Source organism: Oncorhynchus clarkii, chromosome 4, assembly GCF_045791955.1.
Source record: "Oncorhynchus clarkii lewisi isolate Uvic-CL-2024 chromosome 4, UVic_Ocla_1.0, whole genome shotgun sequence".
NCBI classification, from domain to species: domain Eukaryota; kingdom Metazoa; phylum Chordata; class Actinopteri; order Salmoniformes; family Salmonidae; genus Oncorhynchus; species Oncorhynchus clarkii.
This window is the reverse complement of record NC_092150.1, coordinates 75,180,397-75,208,120: the sequence shown is the minus strand read 5'-3', so window position 1 is coordinate 75,208,120 and position 27,724 is coordinate 75,180,397. Positions and strand designations below refer to the sequence as shown.

Here is a 27,724-nt window from a genome sequence, read left to right as displayed (position 1 = left end):
ATATGGACAAACACTAAGTGTTTGGATCACAGACAGGGACGGACTGGGACCAGAAATCAGCCCTGGCATTTCTATCACACCGGCCCATTTTCCCTTGAGGCCCCCACACCGGCCCATGTTTTCCTTGATGCCCCCATTAACAGCCAAATAATAATCATTTGGTGAAAAGAAACCTGAGATAGACATGGACCAGCCCATCTGGCATTTGCCAAAAATGGCCAGTCCAGTATCACAGTACTTTGTATCCTAGTATCCTTTGAATCCCAAAAAACAATAGTTTCACTAAGGATCTCACTCTCACTCTCTCTTTCTCTCACTCTCTCTCACTCTCGCTCTCTCAATCTCACTCTCTCACTCTCTCACTCTCTCTGACTCTCTCACGCTCCCACTCTCTCACGCTCCCACTCTCTCTCACTCGATCTCTCTCACTCTCACTCTCACTCTCACTCTCACTCCCACACTCTCACTCTCACTCTCACTCTCACTCTCACTCTCACTCTCACTCTCTCTCTCTCTCTCCGTCAGGTCGTACCACAGTGTCCTGGTCGTAGACCTCTACCACAATGATAGGCGGGTCGTCTCGTAGCTCGCCGGCCTCTCCGAACAGCTCAACATCCTCAAACACCAACAGCTGATCCCACGTAGGGCACAGAGTCTCACTCAGGACCTAAAACACACGGACACACATTAACAGACACACACGCACGTATGCAGGCACACACACACACACACACACACACACACACACACACACACACACACACACACACACACACGCGCGCGCGAGGCTTACTAGGCCCATGTAGAGCAGAGACTGACTCAGAACACACATACGCATATGCACAAAAACACACACACACACATGCACACACATGCACACACACACACCCTCTATCTTACCTCAGTGACCTGGCTATGTGTGGAGAAGAATACCCTGGCAAAGGGGTCTGACAAGCCACTGCTGTCTGCAGCAAACAGACTCCTGGCCTGGTACATGTGAGCCCTCAGCTGGAATACCTGCTTCACTGCAGAGCAGAGAGAGAACACAGAGATGAGACAACACTCAGATACACAGGAGAGCAGAGAGGACACAGAGACGAGACAACACTCAGATACACAGGAGAGCAGAGAGAGAACACAGAGATGAGACAACACTCAGATAAACAGGAGAGCAGAGAGAGGACACAGAGATGAGACAACACTCAGATACACAGGAGAGCAGAGAGGACACAGAGACGAGACAACACTCAGATACACAGGAGAGCAGAGAGAGAACACAGAGATGAGACAACACTCAGATAAACAGGAGAGCAGAGAGAGGACACAGAGATGAGACAACACTCAGATACACAGGAGAGCAGAGAGAGAACACAGAGATGAGACAACACTCAGATACACAGGAGAGCAGAGAGAGGACACAGAGATGCACAGGTGTGAGCCATCACACTTGAGTATGTGCTTCAATAAATGGGACTAGGTAATGGAGTGTGTAAATATAAAACGTGGCTACCTTATGAAGCAGCTGCTCACTCACCATAGCAACAGTATATACAGGTTACAGACTGTAGACAGACTTAATGTTGTAGACCAGACTGATAGGGGGTACAGACTGTAGACAGACATACTGTTATAGACTAGACTTACTGTTATAAACCAGACTGACAGGGGGTACGACTGAAGACAGAATTACTGTTGTAAACCAGACTTACTGTTATAAACCAGACTGACAGGGGGTACTACTGAAGACAGAATTACTGTTGTAAACCAGACTTACTGTTATAAACCAGACTGACAGGGGGTACGACTGAAGACAGAATTACTGTTGTAAACCAGATTTACTGTTATAAACCAGACTGACAGGGGGTACAGACTGTAGAGAGAATTACTGTTGTAAACCAGACTTACTGTTGTAAACCAGACTGACGGGGGGTACAGACTGTAGACAGGGGCTTGTCCTGGGAGCCTTGTTCTCTTCAAAGCCGTTGGGCAGGCCAGACAGGAAGTCCTTCCTCTGTTTGTTGAGGCCCAGCCACAGGTATATCTCCATCTTAGCCTGCACTGTCCAACCCGCTGGGCCAAAGCCCTTCTTACCAGGCAGCTGGTGGACACAAACGTTACAGTAACGTTCTAGATGTATAGAACTTTATTCAGCCTTAGAAAGATTGTAATCTTAGGATCTAAAGACACAAGGCCACAGACCTACAACAGCAACACTAACGTAAATGGACATTCAATAGTTTGTTAGGGTTATAAAACAAAACAATGAGGGTAGGAAGAAGTGGAGGTCAGAGAGAGTCGAGAAGGTTCCAGTCACGTACCCTGAGGAAGACAGCTTTGACCTTGCCACAGTCCTTGCCTGTCTCCTCGTCTACGATGGAGTAGAGGATGTCTTTGGAGGGGATGCGGGCGTAGGCGACACGCTTGTTGTTACTCATCATCCATACAAACACGTCTGGGATACTGTGCTGGGGCTGGAGGGCACAGAGGATATAGCTTCAACGTTTTATTGACACCCACATAGCAGTCAATACAGGCTGAAATTCACGTGCATAACATAAAGGATATTGATAAACACAAGAATGCACACCCCTGTAACGGTGAATTACATGTCATGAGTGTACAGTTTATTGTTGCACAGTGGTACTCTTTACTGCACATAGTGATTGGTTATGATTATGCTAGCGTTTTATAATAGAGAGCTAAGATCCACTGTGGGGAGGTTGCCTGTGCTCTCTCTATAAGGCCTGAATTGCTCTGTCAATGCAACTAGAATGTGTTATAAACAAAGTTGAGTGTAACAGAATCTGTACCTCGTCGGCAAGGAAACGGAGCCTGTGCAGGAAGTTTTGAACCATCTTCAGTTTGTCTCTAACCGTGTTCCTCTTCACCTGGGAGCGAATCAGCTTGGCCTGCTGCCCCATGCTCTCCTACAGAGAAGGATATGACATCATAAACATTCCCACGCTCTGCTACACGAGGATAGATTCATAACCATAACAACTCTCTCCATCACTCTCTCAGAGCAGCCCTGTACCATTTCTCTCATGCAGGACTTGAGTCTCTCTTTGTCCAGTTTGGTTCTGCCTGCCTGGTTCTGGTCCTTGTTGGCCAAAGTGACGAAACGACTGAAAGTAAAGGCACAGAGACACTTACAGACTGTGTCTCTGGCTATGGCAGTCCAGACACTGTATCAACAGAAGTGATTATATCTGTGGTATCAGTAATGTTAGCTCACTTGCAGCCAGTGCTGAGTTCCTCCAGCACCCCTCGGAGTCTGCGCTCTGGATAGGCCTTCTCTGTCTTAATGACCTCCTGCACGTCATTCAGACCCTCCTCCTGTAGGACACAACCCGCAAACACAAACAAGTGTATCAGATCCAGAAATGCTTTGCATTTATTGGGGTTAATCCAATTATTATCCAGGTTAGGGAGGGTTTGGCCGGTAGGGATATCCTTGTCTCATCGCGCACCCAACGACTCCTGTGGCGGGCCGGGCGCAGTGTACGCTAACCAAGGTTGCCAGGTGCACGGTGTTTCCTCCAACACATTGGTACGGCTGGCTTCCGGGTTGGATGTGTGCTGTGTTAAGAAGCAGTGAGGCTTGGTTGGGTTGTGTATCGGAGGACACATGACTTTCAATCTTCGTCTCTCCCGAGCCCGTACGGGAGTTGTAGCGATGAGACAAGATAGCAACTACTAACAATTGGGTACCACGAAATTGGGGGAAAAAATTAAATTACATTTAAAAAAATCTAATTATTATCCTGCTGGTGCACATTCAACATGAATAGTTACTGACCATTTTGTCAGCGATCTTGTCCATGATGTTTGAGTTGTAGAGTCGTCTCCTCTGGTCCTGCCACCAGCTCTTGATGTAGATACATGGCTTCTTCTCAAAGTAGGGCAGGTGGAAGTAGTTCCTGAGGTTGGCATAAAAAAAGGTGTATAATCGATATCAGAGTCCCTCAGAGAATAAGACCAATGGTTGCAGATTTCTTTCATATTTCAATTTTTTCAATATGCAATATGCTTTTCACCATGCTATTCTTTTATCGCCATTATTTTATGTTAGAGCACTTTGTGACACATATAGGCTACATTGTGATCTATGAATATGGAAGAGCTAGACCCAGTGGTTCCCAGACTTGTTTTGTTGTTACACGCCATAAGCAAAACAATATTTCTAGCCAGAACCCCGGCTTTAGATGTGACCCAGGAGGAACTTGACCCACCACCCCTGATCCTGATCCTGACCCTTGAACCCCTGTCCTCTGACCTGTCTGTGATGACAGGCTTCATGGGAGGGGTGGAGGACACAGACACCAGGTCCCCATCATCATCCGCATCGTCCTCACTGGAGTTCTGCTGGATCAGCTCTGACTCTTCCTCATCACTCTCTCCTCCTCCCTCTTTCTTCTTCTTCTTCTTAGCTGCGGTGGGCTTGCTCACTCCGTCTATCTGGTTGCCGTAGTTACCTGGGGGGAGGAAATGTGAAAAGTAGCGACAATAGTAGAATTGTATCGTTGTGTTTTTGTTTGCAATACGTACATGCCAAACACACAAATCATTGAGTACCTTTTGTGTCCAATATGAATGATAATTGAGTCTGTTAAGTTATTACTGTATACCCCCAAAGTATATTACTTACCTATTGTGACCTCGAAACTGATTGGCTTATCGCCGATCTTCCTGTCAATCATGGTGGCCTCCAGGAAGGAACCAAATAGGAAGAATTCCTCTATTTTCCCTGTGGCACTCTGAACGACAGAATAAAGAAGACAAGATTAACAACAGAATACAAATAAGAGGTAGAACCAAACCCGCTTTAATTACAATTTCTCAAACACACAGAATGCAGAATAAACAAATACAGTCCCATTCACCAACATACAGGTTTTTCTTTTTAATCATAAACAATTATCCTAAACAAAAAATATAAACTCAACAAAAGCCAAAATAACAGATCCCAGAAATGTTCCATACTTACAAAAAGCTTATTAGTTTATATTCCTGCTAGTGAGCATTTCTCCTTTGCCAAGTAAATCTATCCACCTGACAGGTGGGGCAAATCAAGAAGCTGATTAAACAGAATTATCATTACACAGGTGCACCTTGTGCTGGGGGGGCGATAAAAGGCAACAAAACACAACACAATGCAACAGATGTCCCAAGTTTTGAGGGAGCGTGCAATTGGCATGCTGACTGCAGGAATGTCCACCAGAGCTTTTGTCAGATAATTAAATGTTCATTTCTACCAATGCTTTTTTAGAGAATTTGGCAGTATGTCCAACCGGCCTCACAACTGCAGACCACGTGTAACCATACCAGCCCAGGGCCACCACATCCGGCTTCTTCACCTGCAGGATCTTCTGAGACCAGCCACTTGGACAGCTGATGAAACTGTGGGTTTGCACAACCGAAGAATTTCTACACAAACTGTCAGAAACCAGCTTAGGGAAGCTCATTTGAGTGCTCGTTGTCCTCACCAGGGTCTTAACCTAACTGCAGTTCGGCGTCGTAACCGATTTCAGTGGGCAAATGTTCAAATTCGAAGGCCACTGGCACGCTGGAGAAGTGGCTCTTCACGGTTGATTCCCAGATGGCAGACAGCATGTATTGCGTTATGTGTGCGAGCGGTTTGCTGAAATCTACGTTGTGAACGGAGTGCCCCCGTGGTGGTGGTGTGGTTATGGTATGGGCAGGCATAAGCTATGGACAACAAAAACAATTACATTTTATCAACGGCAATTTGAATGCCATGACGAGATCCTGCAATTCATCCACCGCCATCACCTCATGTTTCAGCATTATACTGTGACAAGGATCTGTACACAACTTGTGGAAGCTGAAAATGTCCCAGTTCTTTCATGGCCTGCATACTCACCAGACATGTCACCCATTGAGCATGTTTGGGAATGCTTTGGATCGACGTGTACGACAGTATGTTCCAGTATGTTCCCACCAATATCCAGCAACTTTTCACTACCATAGGAGAGGAGCAGGGACAACATCACATAGGCCATAATCACCAGCCTGATCAACTCAATACGAAGGAGATGTGTTACGCTGCATGAGGTAAATTGTGGTCACACCAGATACTGACTGGTTTTCTGATCCACGCCTTTAAGGTATTTGTGACCAACAGATGCACATCTGTATTCCCAGTCATATAAAATCCATAGATTAGGGCCTAATTTATTTCCTTCAATTGACTGATTTCCTTATATGAACTGTAACTCAGTAAAATCTTTGTAATTGTTGCATTTATATTTTGGTTCAGTGTATCTTTTCAAGTCAGTGTTGATTAAGATGTTGAGCAGGTTAGGGTTGGCCTCTTTAAAGTCTCTCCGTCTCTCCGTCTCTCCGTCTCTGTCTCGCTATACCTGCCCCTGCCACATAGTCAAACTGATACCAATAACTTACTGCACACAGGGGAGATGTTAGGGAGGCATTAGCTAAACAAAGAGACAGCAAGGGGACAGTTGGCTACTTAGCCAGGGGTAACAAAGCTGATGCTATTGATTTCCCTAACAGCCAGTTAATATCTTGAAGGTCTTTTATAATGTCAATATAACATAATATAACTGTGAGGGTTGACGCTGGAGGCGAGAAGCAGGTACAGGGAGAACATTTAATAAAGAATGGACATGAAACAGGACAGGAACAGCGTCTGCACAGGGGATAAATAAGACATCAATGCTGACACAGGGAACAAACTGAGGGGCAGACAGATATAGATGGGGTAATCAACAAAGTAATGGAGTCCAGGTGAGTCCAATACTGTGCAGCTGCGCGTAATGAAGGTGACACGTCCGGGAGCAGGCGTGACAATGACGACAATTTAACATCAGAATGGAAATATCTAACCTATGACTATTTATGGGGATGTCAGGAGGTCATAGGCAGGGTCAAAGGGCAAAGATGAACACATGTAGGGGGTAGGCGAGTTGTTTCTTTGTTTGCTGAAATCCATACTTTGTAATAAAACGTTAAACAAATACAACCACCGACTGTTTCCTTGTATCGACTGACAGCGACTCGATGTAGTCGGAGGTACACTCCACCCACAGTGGAGTTGAGAAACCCAGCTAGCGTAGGAGTTATGTTGGATTAGGGGACAATCAATAGTTTGGCAGTTTGCTTTCTTCCAATGTCCTATTGCCTCATAGGGGGTGGGAAGGACCATGAAATTGCTTCTTCCAATTACTGATAAAGAACTGTTAAGGCTCCATGGATTAATGAGGAATTGAAATACTATGGTTGAAAGAGATGGGGGAAGAAGTCTGGCTGCACATCTGACTGGCTGGCTTACTGCAAATTGAGAATTTATGTGAGTAAACTCAACAAAAAAAGAAGAAGAAACTATTATGAAGACAAGATCAATGATATAAAGAATGATGGAAGAAAACCTTGAATGAAATTATGGGCAGAAAGACTAATTCAACTCCATCTTTCATCGAATCACATGGATTATTCATCATAAAACCATTTGATGTTGCCAATTAATGCAATGATTACTTCATTGGCAAAGTGGGCAAATTTAGGAAGGAAATGCCAACAACGAACAGTGAGCCATCGTATTCATGCATAAAAAAATGTATAACGAAAGAAAAGCATTGTAATAAGTTTTAATTTTACAAACTTAGTGTGAGAGAAATTATTGTTGTCAATCAATAATGACAAACCTCCTGCCATAGACAACTTAGAAGGAAAGCTACTGAGGATGGTAGCTGACTCTATGGCCACTCCTATCTGTCATATCTTAAATCTGAGCCTAGAGGAAGGTGTTTGTCCTCGGGCCTGGGGGGAAGCCAAAGCCATTCCGCTACTGTCACGAATCCCGCCGAAGGTGGTTCCTCTTCCTGTTCGGGCGGCGCTCGGCGGTCGTCGTCGCCAGCCTACTAGCTGCCACCGATCTCCTTTTCTGTTTCAGTTTGTTTAGTCTGATTAGTTTCACCTGTTTCTTGTTTGGGTTTTATTTTGGGCTATTTAAACCCGGTAGGCCCGCCAGCTTTTGTGCGGGCTTGTTTTTCTGTTCATGGTGTGTGGATTATTGTGGATTCCGTTTTTCCGGACAGTTTTGTCCTGTTTGTTGGACTGGGTATTTATGCGCCCTTGTGTTTGACCGTTACTCTGGTCTTGGAATAAAGATCCACGTTTTGAACTACCCTGCTCTCTGCGCCTGACTCCACCACCCACTACTCCTAGAAGCCATTACAGCTACCCAAGTGTCCTTTACTGGTTCTTTACTGGTTCTAACAACAACATTGTTTTTGACCAAATACAATGCTATTTCTCTGTAAACAAATTGACAAAAGAGTATTAGCATGCTTATAGAGAAGGGCACTCAACATGTACTGCACTGACACAAATGACTGATGATTGGTTGAAAGAAATTGATAATACAAAGATTGTGGGAGCTATACTGTTAGATTTCAATGCAGCCTTTGATACGCTTTTCAACCTCTGCCATATCGTGGATTTAGAGCTACAGTTGAAGTCAGAAGTTTACATACAATTAGGTTGGAGTCATTCAAATTCGTTTTCAACCACTCCACAAACTATAGTTGGTTAGGACATCTACATTGTGCATGGCACTAGTAATTTTTCCAACAATTGTTTACAGACAGATTATTTCACTTATAATTCACTGTATCACAATTCCAGGTTAATTGACATAATTTGAGCCAATTGTAGGTGTACCTGTGGGTGTATTTCAAGGCCTACCTTCAAACTCAGTGCCTCTTTGCTTGACATCATGGGAAAATCAAAAGAAATCAGCCAAGACCTCAGAATTTTTTTTGTAGTACTCCACAAGTCTGGTTCGTCCTTGGGAGCAATTTCCAAACACCTGAAGGTACCACGTTCATCTGTACAAAGAAATAGTACACAAGTATAAACACCATGGGACCACGCAGCCGTCATACCGCTCAGGAAGGAGACGCGTTCTGTCTCCTAGAGATGAACGTACTTTGCTGCGAAAAGTGCAAATCAATCCCGAACAACAGCAAAGGACCTTATGAAGATGCTGTAGGAAACAGGTACAAAAGTGTCTATATCCACAGTAAAACGTGTCCTATATTAACAAAACCTGAAAGGCCGCTCAGCAAGGAAGAAGCCACTGCTCCAAAACCTCCATAATAAAACCAGACTACGGTTTGCAACAGCACGTGGGGACAAAGATCGTACTTTTCAGAGAAATGTCCTCTGGTCTGATGAAACAAAATAGAACTGTTTGGCCATAATGACCATTGTTATGTTTGGAGGAAAAAGGGGGAGGCTTGCAAGCCGAAGAACATCATCCCAACCGTGAAGCACGGGGGTGGTGGCATCATGTCGTGGGGGTGCTTTGCAGCAGGAGAGACTGGTGCACTTCACAAAATAGATGGCATCATGAGGCAGGAACATTATGTGGATATATTGAAGCAACATCTCAAGACATCAGTCAGGAAGTTAAAGCTTGGTCGCAAACAGGTCTTCCAAATGGACAATGACCCCAAGCATATTTCCAAAGTTGTGGCAAAATGGCTTAAGGATAACAAAGTCAAGGTATTGAAGTGGCCATCCTTGACCTCAATCCTCGACCTCAATCCTATAGAACATTTGTGGGCAGAATGGAAAAAGTTGGTGCAAGCAAGGAGGCCTACAAACCTGACTCAGGCCGAAATTCACCCAACTTATTGTGGGAAGCTTGTGGAAGGCTACCCGAAATGTTTGACCCAAGTTATTAAACAATTTAAAGGCAATGCTACCAAATACTAATTGAGTGCATGTAAACTTCTGACCCACTGGGAATGTGATTAAATAAATACAAGCTGAAATAAATCATTCTCTCTACTATTTTTCTGACATTTCACATTCTTAAAATAAAGTGGGGATCCTAACTGACCTAAGACAGGGAATTTTTACTGGGATTAAATGTCAGGAATTCTGAAAAACTGAGGTGTATGTAAACTTCCGACTTCAACTGTGTCTATCTAATAGAACTCAGAGGGTTTTATTTAATGGAAGCTTCTCTAATGTCAAACATGTAGGGTGTGTTGTACCACAGGGCAGCTCTCTAGGCCCGTAACTCTTTTCTATTTTAACCAATGACCTGACACTGACATTTAACAAAGCCTGTGTTTCCGTGTATGCTGAGGATTCAACCATAGGGTTAGTGATTCATTTGATCTATATTTCTGCTTTTTGTGACTCCTATCTTTGGCTGGAAAAATGGCTGTGTTTTTTCGACTTGGCGGTGATCTAACATAATCATATGTTGTGCTTTAGCTGTAAAGCATTTTTGAAATCGGACATGATGGATAGATTAACAAGATGTTTATCTTTCATTTGCTGTATTGAACTTGTTAATGTGTGAAAGTTACATATTTCAAACAAATATTTTTGAATTTTGCTCGCTGCCTTTTCAGCGGAATGTTGTCGAGGTGTTCCGCTAGCGGAACCCCTGCGCTAGAAATGTTAAGAACAAATTCTTCTTTACAATGACCGCCTACCCCAGCCAAACCCTAACCCAGATGACGCTGTGCCAATTGTGAGCCACCCTATGGGACTCCCAATCACAACCAGGCTGTAGTGACACCTCTAGCACCTCTAGCACAAGATGGCGCCCGAAGCACATGGCTGACGTTTTACATTCTCCCAACCAATTGTGCCATTTGTTAGTTTTTTTGCGTTATTTTTTAATTTATTTTGTACATAATGTTGATGCTACCATCTCTTATGACCGGAAATAACTTCTGGACATCGGAACAGTGATTACTCACCGCAGACTGGAAGAAACTTTTTCCTTTAACGAGTCCGACAAGGAGGATATACTGCTTTCACTGGAACAGGCCCAGATCTCCGTAATTTGCTTGAAGAAATGACCGCAGATCGAGCTGCCTTCTGAGAATCCGAAGGCAAGCAAGTAAACTCCCACTGCCACTCATTCTTCTTGCTAACGCGCAATCATTGGAAAATAAAATTGATGACCTACGATTAAGATTATCCTACCAACGGGACATTAAAAAATTGTAATATCTTATGTTTCACCGAGACGTGGCTGAACGACAATACCAATAATATAGACCTGGCGGGATTTTCCATGCACCGGCTGAACAGAGAAGCTACGTCTGGTAAGACGAGGGCTGGGAGTGTGTGTCTATCTGTCAATAAATGACTTTTATGCTCGCTTCGAGGCAAGCAACACTGAAGCATGCACAAGAACACCAGCTGTTCTGGATGACTGTGTGATAATGCTCTCGGTAGCCGATGTGAACGAAACTTTTAAACAGGTCAACATTCACAAAGCCGCTGGGCCAGATGGATTACCAGGACGTGTACTCAAAGCATGCGCGGACCAACAGTCAAGTGTCTTCACTGATATTTTCAACCTCTCCCTGACCGAGTCTGTAATACCTACATGTTTCAAGCAAACCACCATAGTCCCTGTGCCCAATTAAGCGAAGGTAACCTGCCTAAATGATTACCGCCCTGTAGCACTCACGTTGGTAGCCATGAAGTGCTTTGAAAGGCTGGTCATGGCTCAAATCAACAGCATCCTCCCGGACACCGGGGTAACCCACGCTTATTATTGAGCAGCTGGACCTGCCTGTGATCTGAGAGGTAGGGGGCACGGGTGGATACAAGATATTGGACAGAGGTAGGCTTGGACAATCTAATCTCAATAAGTGATGAAATTATAAAGAACAAAGAAAAATGAATCAGAGAGTTTGGATCAACCCTGCTCCTTAGCAGATTTTTGGGTTGAATAATCCTTGTGAGAATCAAGGACAGTGGATATTGCATACCATATTAAAATTGGCAGTATATATGGGCAAGAGCACAACTTAAGTTTACAAATATTCTAACTTTGTTTCACGCCGCATTTAAACAATCGCTAAAGTGTGTAGATTTAGGGGTTCCGTGTTGATACCATATGTAAGGTAGTGTATTTGTTACTGGCGTAAAAAGACGAAGAAACTCGTATGCTAAACATCACCACATTAGTAAACTATGTGGTAAGGCATTAAATGGTAAAGTACAAATCGGCGAAACAAGAGATAACATATTTGAGCGTTTCGAGAACAATGTGACTCAGGAAAACCCTAGGAGTTTTAATCTCACAAGACACTTCAATTTGTTTTATTTTAAAATAGATTTATTGAATTGACGAAAGGGAGGGAGAGATAACAGAGTAATGTGGTAACCCTGTGGGAACAGAAGTTGTGTTTGTTTTGACTATATATATATTTTTAAATGAGTTCACCTGGTAACATAACATTGGAAAGACAGAGGTAGAGTGCAGTAGATATTCTAGAGGGAAGAGGAAGAGATGTAGACTAGTGAAGGTAACAAAGGAAAGTAAGTCAATTTGCAGGTAAGGATTTTGAATTGGAATTGTTTGGATTGATTAACAATTGGCTAATGTATTTTCTACATTTGGGGCATTACAAGTTCATCTTAAAAAAAACATATGTTTAATGAGTGTGAAGCAGTGGTTAGTGTTAAAATATAGTCATATTGATTAGGAGGATTGATGTAAACCTAATGAGTGTTGACAGTATGTGAATGGTAATGTACAGTGCCTTGCGAAAGTATTCGGCCCCCTTGAACTTTGCGACCTTTTGCCACATTTCAGGCTTCAAACATAAAGATATAAAACTGTATTTTTTTGTGTAGAATCAACAACAAGTGGGACACAATCATGAAGTGGAACGACATTTATTGGATATTTCAAACTTTTTTAACAAATCAAAGACTGAAAAATTGGGCGTGCAAAATTATTCAGCCCCTTTACTTTCAGTGCAGCAAACTCTCTCCAGAAGTTCAGTGAGGATCTCTAAATGATCCAATGTTGACCTAAATGACTAATGATGATAAATACAATCCACCTGTGTGTAATCAAGTCTCCGTATAAATGCACCTGCACTGTGATAGTCTCAGAGGTCCGTTAAAAGCACAGAGAGCATCATGAAGGACAAGGAACACACCAGGCAGGTCCGAGATACTGTTGTGAAGAAGTTTAAAGCCGGATTTGGATACAAAAAGATTTCCCAAGCTTTAAACATCCCAAGGAGCACTGTGCAAGCGATAATATTGAAATGGAAGGAGTATCAGACCACTGCAAATCTACCAAGACCTGGCCGTCCCTCTAAACTTTCAGCTCATACAAGGAGAAGACTGATCAGAGATGCAGCCAAGAGGCCCATGATCACTCTGGATGAACTGCAGAGATCTACAGCTGAGGTGGGAGACTCTGTCCATAGGACAACAGTCAGTCGTATATTGCACAAATCTGGCCTTTATGGAAGAGTGGCAAGAAGAAAGCCATTTCTTAAAGATTTCCATAAAAAGTGTCGTTTAAAGTTTGCCACAAGCCACCTGGGAGACACACCAAACATGTGGAAGAAGGTGCTCTGGTCAGATGAAACCAAAATTTAACTTTTTGGCAACAGTGCAAAACGTTATGTTTGGCGTAAAAGCAACACAGCTGAACACACCATCCCCACTGTCAAACATGGTGGTGGCAGCATCATGGTTTGGGCCTGCTTTTCTTCAGCAGGGACAGGGAAGATGGTTAAAATTGATGGGAAGATGGATGGAGCCAAATACAGGACCATTCTGGAAGAAAACCTGATGGAGTCTGCAAAAGACCTGAGACTGGGACGGAGATTTGTCTTCCAACAAGACAATGATCCAAAACATAAAGCAAAATCTACAATGGAATGGTTCAAAAATAAACATATCCAGGTGTTAGAATAGCCAAGTCAAAGTCCAGACCTGAATCCAATCAAGAATCTGTGGAAAGAACTGAAAACTGCTGTTCACAAATGCTCTCCATCCAACCTCACTGAGCTCGAGCTGTTTTGCAAGGAGGAATGGGAAAAAAATTCAGTCTCTCGATGTGCAAAACTGATAGAGACATACCCCAAGCGACTTACAGCTGTAATCGCAGCAAAAGGTGGCATTACAAAGTATTAACTTAAGGGGGCTGAATATTTTTGCACGCCCAATTTTTCAGTTTTTGATTTGTTAAAAAGTTTGAAATATCCAATAAATGTCGTTCCACTTCATGATTGTGTCCCACTTGTTGTTGATTCTTCACAAAAAAATACAGTTTTATATCTTTATGTTTGAAGCCTGAAATGTGGCAAAAGGTCGCAAAGTTCAAAGGGACCGAATACTTTCGCAAGGCACTGTATGTAATATGTTTTTTTGATGGCATTCTAATGATTCAATATTTTTGTAATTTGAAATGATGAGGTTTCAATATCAGGTTAAATGATGAGTAGAGGGATTGGGCCTTGAGATTGTAATATGATTAGCTGTGGTTGAAAGCGAGCAGGCAGTGGGACATTTGAAGTAGAGGTCTGAGAAACATTCTTTACAGTTTCTGATTACTGTTGCTGGGTTTTATAGTTAGGTAACACCAGTGAATTTGAGCAGGAAGTTAATGTATTCTAACATTATAATCTGTTTCCATTGCGGGGAACAGTGCTTAAAATTAAAGTAGATCCAATTAAATGTTTTATTCTTTACTATTATGCTGATAAGACAGCACACATTTTTTTAAAGTTTCTACATGTTAAACAACAGGTTTATATTTTTACTAAATTAATGCAACAGGTTGCAATGTTCAGATTACCGGTAAGGTGTTATGGTTTTGTTTATTTTAGACAGTGTCGATTCCACATAATGAAACACTGTATTAGGGCTCCCGAGTGGTGTAGTTGTCTAACACACTGCATCTCAGTGCAAGAGGCGCCCTGGTTCAAATTCAGGCTGAATCACATCTGGCCATGATTGAGAGTCCCATGGGGTTGGCAGGTAACTTACATTGGACTAGTAATGACACCAGGATAATTTTACATGGTTATAGAAAATAGAGACCTGCGGCACAGGTACAGGATGGCAACAACAACTGACTGAGTTACAGCAGGAACGCACAATTCCTCCATCAGTGCTCAGACTGTCTGCAAGAGGCTGAACTGAGGGATTGTAGGCCTGTTGTAAGGCAGGTCCTCACCAGACATCACCGGCAACAACGTCACCTATGGGCACAAATCCACCGTTGCTGGACCAGACAGGACTGGCAAAAAGTGCACTGACGAGTCATGGTTTTGTCTCAACAGGGGTGATGGTTGGATTCACATTTGTCATTGAAGGAATGAGCATTGCACCGAGGCCTGTACTCTGGAGCGGGATCAATTTGGAGGTGGAGGGTCCATGGTCTGGGACAATGTGTCACAGCATCATCAGCAGCATCATCAGCAGCATCATCGGACTGAGCTTGTCATTGCAGGCAATCTCAACACTGTGTGTTACAGAGAAGACATCCTCCTCCCTCATGTGGTACCCTTCCTGCAGGCTCATCCTGACATGACCCTCCAGCATGACAATGCCACCAGTCATACTGCTCGTTCTGTGCGTGATTTCCTGCAAGACAGGAATGTCAGTGTTCTGCCATGGCCAGCGAAGAGCCCGGATCTCAATCCCATTGAGCAGGTCTGAAACCTGTTGGATCGGAGGGTGAGGACTAGGCTCATTCCCCCCAGAAATGTCTGGGAACTTGCAGGTGCCTTGGTGGAAGAGTGGGGTAACATCTCACAGCAAGAACTGGCAAATCTGGTGCAGTCCATGAGGAGGATATACACTGAAGTACTTAACTTCTTGGTGACATGGAGGCAGTATTGAGTAGCTTGGATGAATAACGTGCCCAGAGTAAACTGCCTGCTACTCTGTCCCAGATGATAATATATGCATATTATTAGTAGTATTGGATAGAAAACACTCTGAAGTTTCTAAAACTGTTAAATGATGTCTGTGAGTATAACAGAACTCATATGGCAGGCGAAAACCTGAGGCAAATCCAACCAGGAAGTGGGAAATCTGAGGTTTGTAGTTTCATTTAAGTGATTGCCTATCCAATATGCTGTGTCTATGGGGCCAGATTGCACTTCCCAAGACTTCCAGCAGATGTCAACAGTCTTTAGAAAGTTGCTTGAGGCTTCTATTGTGGAAGGGTGTCGAATAAGAGCTGTTTCAACAAGTGGACTAAGCTGAGGCCAATCAGTTGTTTACTGCGCGGTCACGAGGGCGCCTTCTTTTTCCTCTGTAATGAATACGCTATTGTCCGGTTGGAATATTATTGAAGATTTATTATAAAAAGACCCTAAGGATTGATTGTATACATCGTTTGACATGTTTCTACAAACTGTAATGGAACTCGTTTGACCTTTCATCTGGATTTTGCGCTCGCGCATTGTGCCTTTAGAATAGTGAACTAAATGCGCGGAAAAAACTGAGGTATTTGGACATAAATATGGACGTAATCGAACAAAACAAACATTTATTGTGGAAGTGGGAGTCCTGGGAGTGCATTCCGACGAAGATCAGCAAAGGTAAGTGAAGATTTATAATGCTATTTATGATTTTTGTTGACTCCACAATTTGACGGGTAACTGTATGGCTTGCTTTTGTGGCTGAACGCTGTTCTCAGATTATTGAATATTGTGCTTTTGCCTTAAAGCTTTTTTTAAATCTGACAAAGCGGTTGCATTAAGAACAATTTTATCTTTAATTCTATGTAAAACATGTATCTTTCATCAAAGTTTATGATGAGTATTTCTGTTATTTGATGTGGCTCTCTGCAATTTCTCCGGATTTTTGGGAAGAATTCCTGAGCATGGCGCCAATGTAAACTGAGGTTTTTGGATATAAATATGAACTTGATCGAACAAGTCCTGGGAGTGTCATCTGATGAAGATCGTCAAAGGTTAGTGATTAAGTTTATCTATATTTCAGATTTTTGTGACACCTCACTTTGGTTGGAAAATGGCTGAATGCTTTCTGTGATTAGTTGCTGACCTAACATGTTCTGCTTTCGCCGAAAAGCCTTTTTGAAGTCGGACACTGTGGTTGAATTAACGAGAAGTGCATCGTTAAAATGGTGTAAAATACTTGTATGGTTGAGGAATTTTAATTATGAGATTTCTGTTGTTTTGAATTTGGCGCCATGCAATTTCACTGGCTGTTGGCGAGGTGGGACGCTAGCGTCCCGAACGATCCCAGAGAGGTTAATGCAGCTGGTGGCCACACCAGATACTGACTGTTACTTTTGATTTTTGTCCCCCCTTTGGTCATGGACACATTGTTCAATTTCTGTTAGTCACAAGTCTGTGGAACTTGTTCAGTTTATGTCTCAGTTGTTGAATCTTGTTATGTTCATACAAATATTTACACATGTTAAGTTTTCTGAAAATAAACGCAGTTGACAGTGAGAGGACTTTTTTTTGTTGCTGAGTTTATAATAAAGGTAGCACATGCTAAATTAACATAAACATTGGGGTAGATTAAAACAAACAATTAATGATTTGAGGGAGTACAATGGACTTATTATTATCATGTTTTGTTTGTAGTTAAAACCTTTGGGTTGCTGATTATATTAGTATAGTGAATGCTAAAAGAATTGAACACTTTATCCACCAAGAGAATGGGGGTAGTCATATTTTCTCCCTTTGAAATGTTTCCTGAGGCTGTGTTTTTTGTGAGAGAGCAGTGAGTGAAATTCTGCAGTGTAGTTAGTATAAAGGTATCCGGATTAGGCCATTAACTACCAAATTAAATAAGGCCTGGCCATTTTTGTTTGCTTTTGTCATATGGTTTACCACACACACACACACACACACACACACACACACACACACACACACACACACACACACACACACACACACACACACACACACACACACACAACTTATTTGAAGGGTTTGAATGACCTCTGACCTCTGTCCTGACCTCCTAGTGTGGTTTGACCGCCCTCACTGGCATGCCGAGAGGCATTGGATGATGATTTAAAGGTCATATTTAATACTGATTTGAAGGTCATTTATAATACTGATAATCACGGAGAAGTTTTATAACTAATAGGACCATGAGAAGGATAGACCTGTCTCTAGTCTATTTTTACTACTACAGGTACAACTGCTTTTTGTTTGTTATTAAGGGTAATAATTAAAATTTGATTTGTAGTGTTGTTGTTTTTTGGGGGGATTGAAGTTTACACACCTTGAGTGATATTTAGGGATGTATTGAGTGATGTATGAAGGAATGTATTGCTGCGTTGTTTGTTCTGTTTTGGTTTGATAAATCTCACCAGATTGGGTCTGCTGATGATCAGCATAACTTCCTGACTTCCTGATTACTGCGATAACATTTGATTTGATTTGATGAGGTTGACAATGTGATATGGGAGTATAAACTAATTTGAAACATTGTGTCAACAGAATGTGATTTTTTTTAATTTGAAATATGTTTTAGAGATTTGCATTAAGAATATTGGTAGTAGTAATCATTTGTCATACAGTAGATCATCTGTTTGGATTTCTTGAAATGCTTGTCTGGATTTCCTGAATCAGAAATGTGCTGAACTGAATTATTGTTCTGATCTGTCCTTTCTTGAGGTTATGGTGGAGATGGTATCTAGATGCATAGGAGGGATAATTTGACCAAACAGGGTGTGGACCTCAAAACCCCCTCTAACCAGCTGAAGAAATGCCATTCACTACGGCCCTGTCCTGCACCACTTCTATCCAGAGACCTAAGTCTGAGCCAGCAAACGGTGTACAGCATCCAGTTGAAGTTATCAAATGTTTTTCTCTCAGGAGTGAAAAAGAAGTCCATGTGGAGTGTGCATGGAGAGAGATCTGTTCAAAACTTCTCTCATTTTGCTGGTATACTGGTTGGCAAATGGATAAGACATAATGAGTTGTGGTGGGTTTCAGGTGAGACATTGAAATTGGGACATTATCATGGGCCATCCACTTTGAACCTATCTGAAGAAGAAAAATTAAGAAATGCCAGAAGATTGAGGGGGTTGGTCAACTGTACCTGTAATTGATTTAGATGTGGAGGTCTACACTGCTAAATGTATAGTGATTTACTGATCTGTAATTATAGCCCTGATGAGGAATTTAGTACTAGAATTATGAGATGATGAGATGAATATATTTGTATGGTTAAAATAAATGTACATTCTGCCAGTATTGATGTATGTTAAGTTGAGGGTTTTCATTTTGAGTGATATATCCAATGTGAATCACTGAGCAATGTCATCCTAAATTTCGGTTGAATAATTAATTGGGGTTTGATTATCATTTGGGAACTGAATGATTTCCCTTACCTATTCCCTATTCCTGACTACATCTCTGATGATGACCCCAATCCTGAGCATAAGGACTCAGATGTGGAGCCCACACTGAGTGTACAAGGTGCCCAGAGAGGGGTGTCTGTCACTGGTGTAGGAATGGTTCTGAACGGGGTGGACATTTTTATCATGCTGGCCCCTACCTTTGTGTATGATGCCAGTGTGATTGATGACTGTCCTATTTGCTGTAATGAAGCCTGTGTGTGATTTTATTTTTATGTTTCATTTTCTGTTCCAGATTGACCTTGTTTAGATAAGAAAGGTCTAAAACTCAGCAAAGGTTGTTTACCATGGATGAGATGTCAGGCGCCAGAAATATGTACTTTGTTTGTTTACATTTATGTTTAACAATAATCATGCAATGCTTGTACCCTTAGATTATTCCAGGAGAAGCTTAGCTTCTTGAGAGGGGAATGTGATTGTATTCACCTTATTTGTTGGATATGTAACAATTATTTACTTAACAAACAGTAAGATATTTCTGTTCTGCTTGTGCTGTGTTTTATGGTGTCCACTCTAGCACCCGGCGGCCAGTCTGGGTGTTGAGGACATGGGTTTTACTAGAGAGAGCTTGAAGCTGACAATTGATTGATGTTGGTGACAAAAACCTAAAAGCTGGTATTACATAGACAAGATGTCTATGGACTCGAGATAGAGAGAGCCTGGAAGGGTTTAGAACAATGCCTCATTGTCTCATCTTACTGGCATCTACCAGCAGCATACCACCCTGCATACCACTGCTGGCTTGCTTCTGAAGCTAAGCAGGGTTGGTCCTGGTCAGTTCCTGGATGGGAGACCTTTTGGATGGGATGTTAAACGGGTGTCTTGACTCTCTGAGGTCATTATAGATCCCATGGCACTTATTGTAAGAGTAGGGGTGTTAACCCCGGTGTCCTGGCTAAATTCCCAATCTGGCCTTCAAACCATCACGTTCACCTAATAATCCCCAGTTTACAATTGGCTCATTCATCCCCTCCTCTCCCCTGTAACTATTCCCCAGGTTGTTGCTGCAAATGAGAATGTGTTCTCAGTCAATTTACCTGGTAAAATAACAGATAAATACAAATGCAAAAAAATCTGGGAAACTAAGCCAGGATGGGGGTAAAACACCCAAGGTGGCTTATGGGAGATGGAACCATTGTGACTAAGCATTTTTATGTCCTATATAATATCATTTTTTTTCATTTTCAGTTACGCTCTCAGCCTAACAGTCAGAACAAGACTGGTGGGCTGACGGTTTCATTATTGCAATAATTCATCAATATTAAATAAAGATGATTGTTTGTAGAAATGACCAAGTCTCTCTCAGTACTGAATTTCCACGACAATAGTCACTTCACCCCTACCTACATGTATAAATTACCTCAACTAACCTGTACCACCGCACACTGGCTCGGTACCGGTACCTCTTGTATATAGCCTCGTTATTGTTATTCTTATTGTGTTACTGTTTATTATTCTTTTTCACTTTATTCTATTTGGTAAATATTTTCTTAACTCTTCTTGAACTGCACTGTTGGTTAAGGGCTTGTAAGTAAGCATTTCACGGTAAAGTCTACACTTGTTGTATTCGGCATGTGACAAATACATTTTGATTTGATTTGATTTTTAGACCGATGTGCCACTCGGGAGCCCTGATATGTAGGCTGTGTGTGTAGTTTTAAAATGTACGTAGTTATGTCCTTGAGCTGTTCTTCTCTACTAATGTTATGTGTTATGTCATGTTCCATGTTTTGTGTTGGACCCCAGGAAGAGTAGCTGCTGCTTTCTCAACAGCTAATGGGGATCCTAATAAAATACCAAATACCAAATGTAAGATCAATACAATTTCAAGTTAGAACATAGGAGTGTGAAGTGTGACTCAATGACAGCCAACTAATGGACACTCCTTTCTGAAAGGGTCAGTCAATGGCACTGACCTCAGACATACTTGGCAACCAATGAACAGTCACCATCCAATGAGCACTCACCTCTGAGATGATGGAGACAGGCTCTACCTGCACCTCGGTGGAGCTCACAATCTCAGTGGAGGTGGTGTCCAGGATCTCTACGGCAACAGAGATGAGGAGGCGGGCCCTGAAGGACACACCTTCCCCCAGCCCCTCATTCAGGTCCTGGTGCTCATCAATCAGAGTGTAGTGGCGGGTTGAGCCATACATGTTGACCCAGGCTGGGCCCATGGTGGGGAGGAACCCTGGGGGAGGAGAGGACGGGGTGAAGGAGGAGAGGAAGGGGGTGGAGGATGACAGGTGAATTGAACGAAAGACAGGGTCCTGAAAAAGGCAATTGCCTGTGTGCTGTGGTGCAGGAGTGTCATGATGCTGCAACTGAGGAATGTTGCATGGTAACTATTTTACTTTTTCTTACTTTTTCTGTGAACTAGGTACATGATAACTTTGTTTTTTTGCATGAAGACATTATGATTTGCAGTGGAATTGAAAGACTTACCTTCCTGGAAACTATTTATTCCTTACGTGTGTTTTAAACTATTTGAGTATTTTATCAAGTTTGCATTTTTGCATGCTTCTTTGTTGTGATACTCCCACGCAGGTGACGACCTCTGAATTTACCACCTGGGCTTCCCACTGGATTATTGACTCTGATGAACAAGACCCTGCACAAATCGGAACTGTGGGCGCGGCCCGCATGGACCAATGGGGTTGGGGCAGGGTTGTCCACCTTTGTTTCACTCAGTATATAAGCAGAAGTGAAGTGCAATGGAGAAAGGTGAACTAGACTGGCAGTTGAAATTCTCAGAGAATGGCGGAAGCGTATACCGAGTTTGAATCTAATGGTGCTAGCAAAGATGACAATGAAAATGAAGGTGATGAGAATACTGCATGGACTACAGTCGCTAAAGGAAGGGTAAAGAGAGCTAAAATGACAATTCAACTGCTGTCTAGTAAGCCTAATGCTTATGGCGCAACTACTTCACAGTTTGTAGTAGGAGGGCGGTTTGAGGATAAGAAGATGTACCTGGGAGATCTGTTTGATGTTGCCCAGATAAAGAAAGTGTTGTGTCGGGCAGGAACAAAAGGAGCGTGCGTTGCGCCTCACCAGAATCAACAATCAAGGACTGTTTTCGAATTTCGGAGCAGGGCACCAATCAAGGGCATGATTTCTCAAGTCTGTGGAAGTTGTAGCTGAGAAGATCAGGATGAAAATTCCTTGAGTAGTTGGGACTCGAAGAAGATAGAGAGTATGTCTGTGTTGCTGTTTTTCGATGAGTCTCTCCCTATTCATGTCAACATGGGATATGTGAGTCACCCGGTGAGGGCATTTGTCCCCAGGTTACTGCTGTTTTCCAACTGCAAAGCATTTGGGCACATGTTTGTTTGCAAAGGATAGGATTTGCTGGGGAATATGATGTGGTAAGGAGGAGCTGCATGGTGTACTGGCTGGAGAAGCAGTTCTGTCATCTCAGGTCACCGGATCGGAGTAGTAGGACTACATTTGTTTTTTGTTCAGATGTTTGAGTGGATTAAACGTTTGAGCTTATTTCCCTTTCCCCCCTGTTTTATTTCCTGCATCCAGTGGTTTATTTCCCGCATCCAATGTTTCTGGTGTAGTCAGCCCTAAAACACCAATGAAGAAGAAGAAAGTAACCTGTCTATACCTGTCTATAGTCCTGGAGCCACAACTGCTAGATCAAACCAGCCTTCATAGAACCTGAAGCGCAGCAGCATTGTGTACCTTAAGGCGATTCACACCCAGTGGCAATGCGTCAATCAGAGCCCCACTTGTTTTGAGTCCTACCTGTTAGCTAAAAAATAAAAAAATAAAAAATATATATAGTATATTATTATTATTTTTTGCCTGTTTTGCATGTTATTTTGGCATTAATACAAGTCACATATCAGTTTGAAAACAATGTAAAAAAAATTATGATAATTTAGTTAATAAAGCCACATACAAACTTGGTCTCTTTTTTGCTTTCTTGTGTAAAGCAGCTCCAAAATGCAGGTGTTTCAGCCTAGCTCAGTGCTTTCTGTGGTGGTGAGGCAGCCAGCGGAAAATACAGAGTTCAGGGGTTGGTAATGTTCTGTAGTTGCGCCGTGATTGGCTCAGTGTTCTGTCACTCATGGGGACACTACGTCACTGCAAAATATAAGGGTAGAGCCGACCGTGACCGGGAGACCCATGAGGCAGTGCTAAATTGGCCCAGCGTTAGGGGAGGGTTTGGCCAGCCAGGATTTCCTTGTCCCATCATGCTCTAGCGACTCCTTCTGGCGGGACAGGAGCCTGCAAACTGACTTTGGTTGCCAGTTGGACAGTGTTTCCTCCGACACATTAGTGCGCTGGCTCCGGGTTAAGCGAGCAGTGTGTCAAGAAGCAGTGTGGCTTGGTAGGGTGGTGTTTTGGAGGATGCATGGCTCCTGACCTTCGCCTCTCCTGAGTCCGTAGGTGGGTTGCAGCGATGGGACAAGACTGTAACTACCAATTGGGGAGAAAAGTACATATTTTTATATTCACATTATATCGACAGTAGCTTTGATTGGACTGGCAGCCAGTGGAAAATACGAAGCGTAGGTGTTGTTAATGTCCTCTAGTTGCGCCGTGATTGGCTCAATGTTCTGTCACTCACGGGGACTGCGTCGCCGCAAAATCTATGGGGAAAACTCTGAAATTCAAGCCCTCTGGGTGCTGCCATAGAGTTACATTTGAAGTACCCATCCAAGATGGCTCAAGGACATTGGCTACAGATACAATTACGTCAATCACATTATACCTACCGTAGCTTTGATTGGGCTGATCATGTCAACATCATACTTTCAAAATCTTAGCTACCAAGCTAGAAGTCATCATTAATCATGTCGACAATCTACTGGCAAATCAGTTTTGATCCTTGTCATATGAAGAGAATTAACGAATAAATTATACATACAACTTAAAAGAATAAACATTCAACATTGGTCATGCTGTCAATCCAGCATGACTTCTCCTCCGCTCAAAACAACTGGAAACCCAGAACTGGGAAATCTCAGACTTCAGTGAGTTCAAGACCTCTCTCTAGAGCAGGGGTGGGCAACTCCAGTCCTCGAGGGCCTGATTGGTGTCACACTTTTTCTCCATCACTAGCACACACAGCTGATTAATCAAATTGCATTCTAAACTGAAGCTCATGATTAGGTGACTATTGGAGTCAGGTGTGTTAGCTGGGTCTGGGGAAAAACTGACACCAATCAGGCTCTCAAGGACTGGAATTGCCCACCCCTGCTCTAGAGCTCTGACCTGAAGATCACTGACGTCATCATGATTCGACCTTGTTTTTAATCAGTTCCCAGTTGTCTTGAAAGCACCATAAATCCAGAGAATGCCAGACTTTGATGACAAAGTTTGATGACAAAATTTTCCCACGAAGGACCTTCCTGTTCAAGTGAGCACAGCACAACAAGGTGAGTCCAAAAATGTAATGTATGCTGCTGCTTAAATTATGTAATATGACAGAGACATACACACTACTGTTCAAAAGTTTGGGGTCACTTAGAATTGTCCTTGTTTTGAAAAAAAAACACATTAAAAAAGGCACATTAAAATAACATCAAATTGATCAGAAATACAGTGTAGCCATTGTTAATGTTGTAAATGACTATTGTAGCTGGAAACAGCAGTGTCAATGTCAACAGTGAAGAGGCGACTCCGGGATGCTGGTCTTCTAGGCAGTGTTGCAAAGAAAAAGCCGTATCTCAGACTGGCCAATAAAAAGAAAAGATTAAGATGGGCCAAAGACACAGGACAGAGGAACTCTGCCTAGAAGGCCAGAATCCCAGAGTCGCCTCTTCATTGTTGACGTTGAGACTGGTGTTTTGCAGGTACTATTTAATGAAGCTGCCAGTTCCAGGACTTGTGAGGCGTCTGTTTCTCAAACTAGACACTCTAATGTACTCTTTCTATTCTGTTTAGTGCCAGTTTGCTCTGTTCTGTGAAGGGAGTAGTACACAGCGTTGTACAAGATCTTCAGTTTCTTGGGCATTTCTGGAATGGAATAGCCTTCATTTCTCAGAACAAGAATCGACTGACTAGTTTCAGAAGAAAGGTCTTTGTTTCTGACCATTTTGAGCCGGTAATCGAACCCACAATTGCTGATGCTCCAGATACTCAACTAGTCTAAAGAAGGCCAGTTTTATTGCTTCTTTAATCAGGACAACAGTTTTCAGCTGTGCTAACATAATTGCAAAAGGATTTACTAATGATCAATTAGCCTTTTAAAAGGAAAAACTTGGATTAGCTAACACAACATGTCAATGGAACACAGGAGTGATGGTTGCTGATAATGGGCCTCTGTACGCCTATGTAGATATTCATTTTTTTTTTATCTCCCGTTTCCAGCTACAATAGTCATTTACAACATTAACAATGTCCACACTGTATTTCTGATCAATTTTATGTTATTTTAATGGATGAAAAATATGGTTTTCTTTAAAAAAACAAGGACATTTCTAAGTGACACCAAACTTTTGAACGGTAGTGTAGATATACTGTAGCTAAGAAAGTAATACTAAGTGTATGTTGTGTAGTAAGCTGTTAGTAGCCCATGTGATTCACCCTAATAATTCGGTCCCTTTTCCCCTTATAATTTTGCCTTCTGTTCTGACTTGGTGCAGGTAGCCTATAGCCTGTTTTAGAGAAATGTCATCATTGAATATTGGAAGAGCTTTCATTGTCTGCTTATATTCCCCTTATTATTTATCCAAGGTTCTGACTTGGTGTACAGGGAGAAAACTGTAAGAACGGCACATGTTCTGAATTCTGTTGCTGTACATTTCAAAAGTGCTGAACGACCTTCTATTGACTACGTCCATCCTAGCTCGTTGATTAATGTCTTAATCGGAATTACGGATTGCCTCTTATCCGCTCGCCGTCCGTCCCCTTATGCCATAGTTTGTACATCTCAATTGTCAGTAGAAACCACATTTGTTTAAGCAAGCCATATCAGCTATCTTTTATTAAAAGGCAGTAAATGAGGCTGAATGAACTGTTTCACTACCAGGTGAAAGCCAGCTGTAGCAGTGGTAAGGTGTTGGGACTGCTGTTGAGACTCTGCTGTTGGGACAGCTTTATTTCCCAGTCCCTGTTCCCGCAGAAGGCCTTTTGCCATTTGGTAGGCCATCATTGTAAATAAGAATTTGTTCTTAACTGACTTGCCTAGTTAAATAAAGGTTAAATATATATATTTTTTAGTTTGTGGGCACCGCTTGTCACCGTTATAGTGCAATTCTTGTATTGTTTAGTGTTGTGTTGTGGCTTTCAATAAAATAATTGTTTCTGTTTTGTTTACCCGGCTGGGGGGCCAGTTGGACTACTGTGCTCAGTGGCATGTTGGCGATACATGAAAAGTTAGGTGGAGTGTTTTGCTTAGCATTGTTTGCACAGTTATCCTTTTTGACATTTCTGATTATTTTTAATCCAGTCCAGTGGTAGTTTTAAAACACAGCCAGATAGAGAGAACGTTTTCTACACACATTTGAGTGTATGTTTGGAGTGCTGTGCGGAACGAGGCACTGGCCCATATTCTCTTGTGCTTAGCTCTCTTATCCAGCTTCACCGTGTGGGAAATCTGCCTGAGGTGAATCTGCCTGAGGTGAATCTGCCTGAGGTGAATCTGCCTGTGGTGAAAATTGGACTGGACTGAGGACGACTCTGGCGCAATCTGGTGGAGTAAGACTGTGTTTTCAAACTGACTTTCCTGTGTACTTGTTTTGGCACTTTTTGGCTGAAGACTTTTCTATAGACATTAAAGCCCTCTAATGACTTGGTAAAAATGACTTAGCACCAAAATGACTAATGTGCTACAATAACATTGGCTTGACCTGATGACCTATCAATATGAGGCTAATGTTGATCTATGGACTGGGTAGATATATCACCTTACCTTTGTCACCATCGTTGGCGATCTTTCGCAGGTCAATGAAGTGCGTTCCTATGGCAACGTCATTGACTTTGTCAGAGTCTCGTATCTGGACCTTGATGCGTTTGCAGAGCGGAGGAAACATCTCAGTGAAGACCACCTGCTCGTTCCAGATGGGCTCATAACTGCTCTTCTGGACAGAAGTCTTCCCCTGGAGGAAACAACAACAAACGTTTGGATTGACACACATTTAATTCTTATACTAAGACACTTCATTTTATGTACATATTGTAAATAATGTATACTGTATTTATAATGTGATTGTGATCCATTACTTAATGCTATTTGTCTCTTTTGTTTATCCAACAAATAAATAAAACAGACAGTTTCAATAAAACGGCTTCAGGTTCATGGTGTCCTGATCTCCTGAGTAGCGGCTGTAATGAACCTACTCTCTGTCCAGCGAAGACCACTTGTACGTAGGGGTCCACCAGGTCTCTGTTCTCCCCTATGAAGGCCTTCTTCACATTGGCCATGATGCTGGTGTTCATCTTGGGAAGGCCCTCAGCTCGGTAGATCTTCACATAGAACCGCGCCCACTGCCTCTGCAACGGAACTCCCTCTGGAAGCAGGAGGTTCCTGACCAGAAAAAAAAGGTTGAAAAAAAAGTCTGATTTTGTCTC

General features: G+C 42.5%; 1 protein-coding gene across 1 annotated transcript in view; it reads right to left on the bottom strand.

Moving 5' to 3' along the window:
- Positions 1–27,724, bottom strand: part of LOC139407283 (otoferlin-like) — a 126,012-nt gene that overhangs the window by 25,498 nt on the left and 72,790 nt on the right. Inside the window, exons 13-25 of the mRNA XM_071150925.1 lie at positions 27,494–27,680; positions 27,066–27,252; positions 21,163–21,386; positions 4,649–4,757; positions 4,277–4,475; positions 3,800–3,920; positions 3,236–3,336; positions 3,035–3,125; positions 2,811–2,927; positions 2,319–2,471; positions 1,906–2,098; positions 901–1,025; positions 533–667 (exon numbers count right to left, since the gene is read on the bottom strand). Coding sequence (XP_071007026.1) covers positions 533–667; positions 901–1,025; positions 1,906–2,098; positions 2,319–2,471; positions 2,811–2,927; positions 3,035–3,125; positions 3,236–3,336; positions 3,800–3,920; positions 4,277–4,475; positions 4,649–4,757; positions 21,163–21,386; positions 27,066–27,252; positions 27,494–27,680 — 1,942 coding nt within the window. The remainder of the gene's footprint in view (positions 1–532; positions 668–900; positions 1,026–1,905; positions 2,099–2,318; positions 2,472–2,810; positions 2,928–3,034; positions 3,126–3,235; positions 3,337–3,799; positions 3,921–4,276; positions 4,476–4,648; positions 4,758–21,162; positions 21,387–27,065; positions 27,253–27,493; positions 27,681–27,724) is intronic.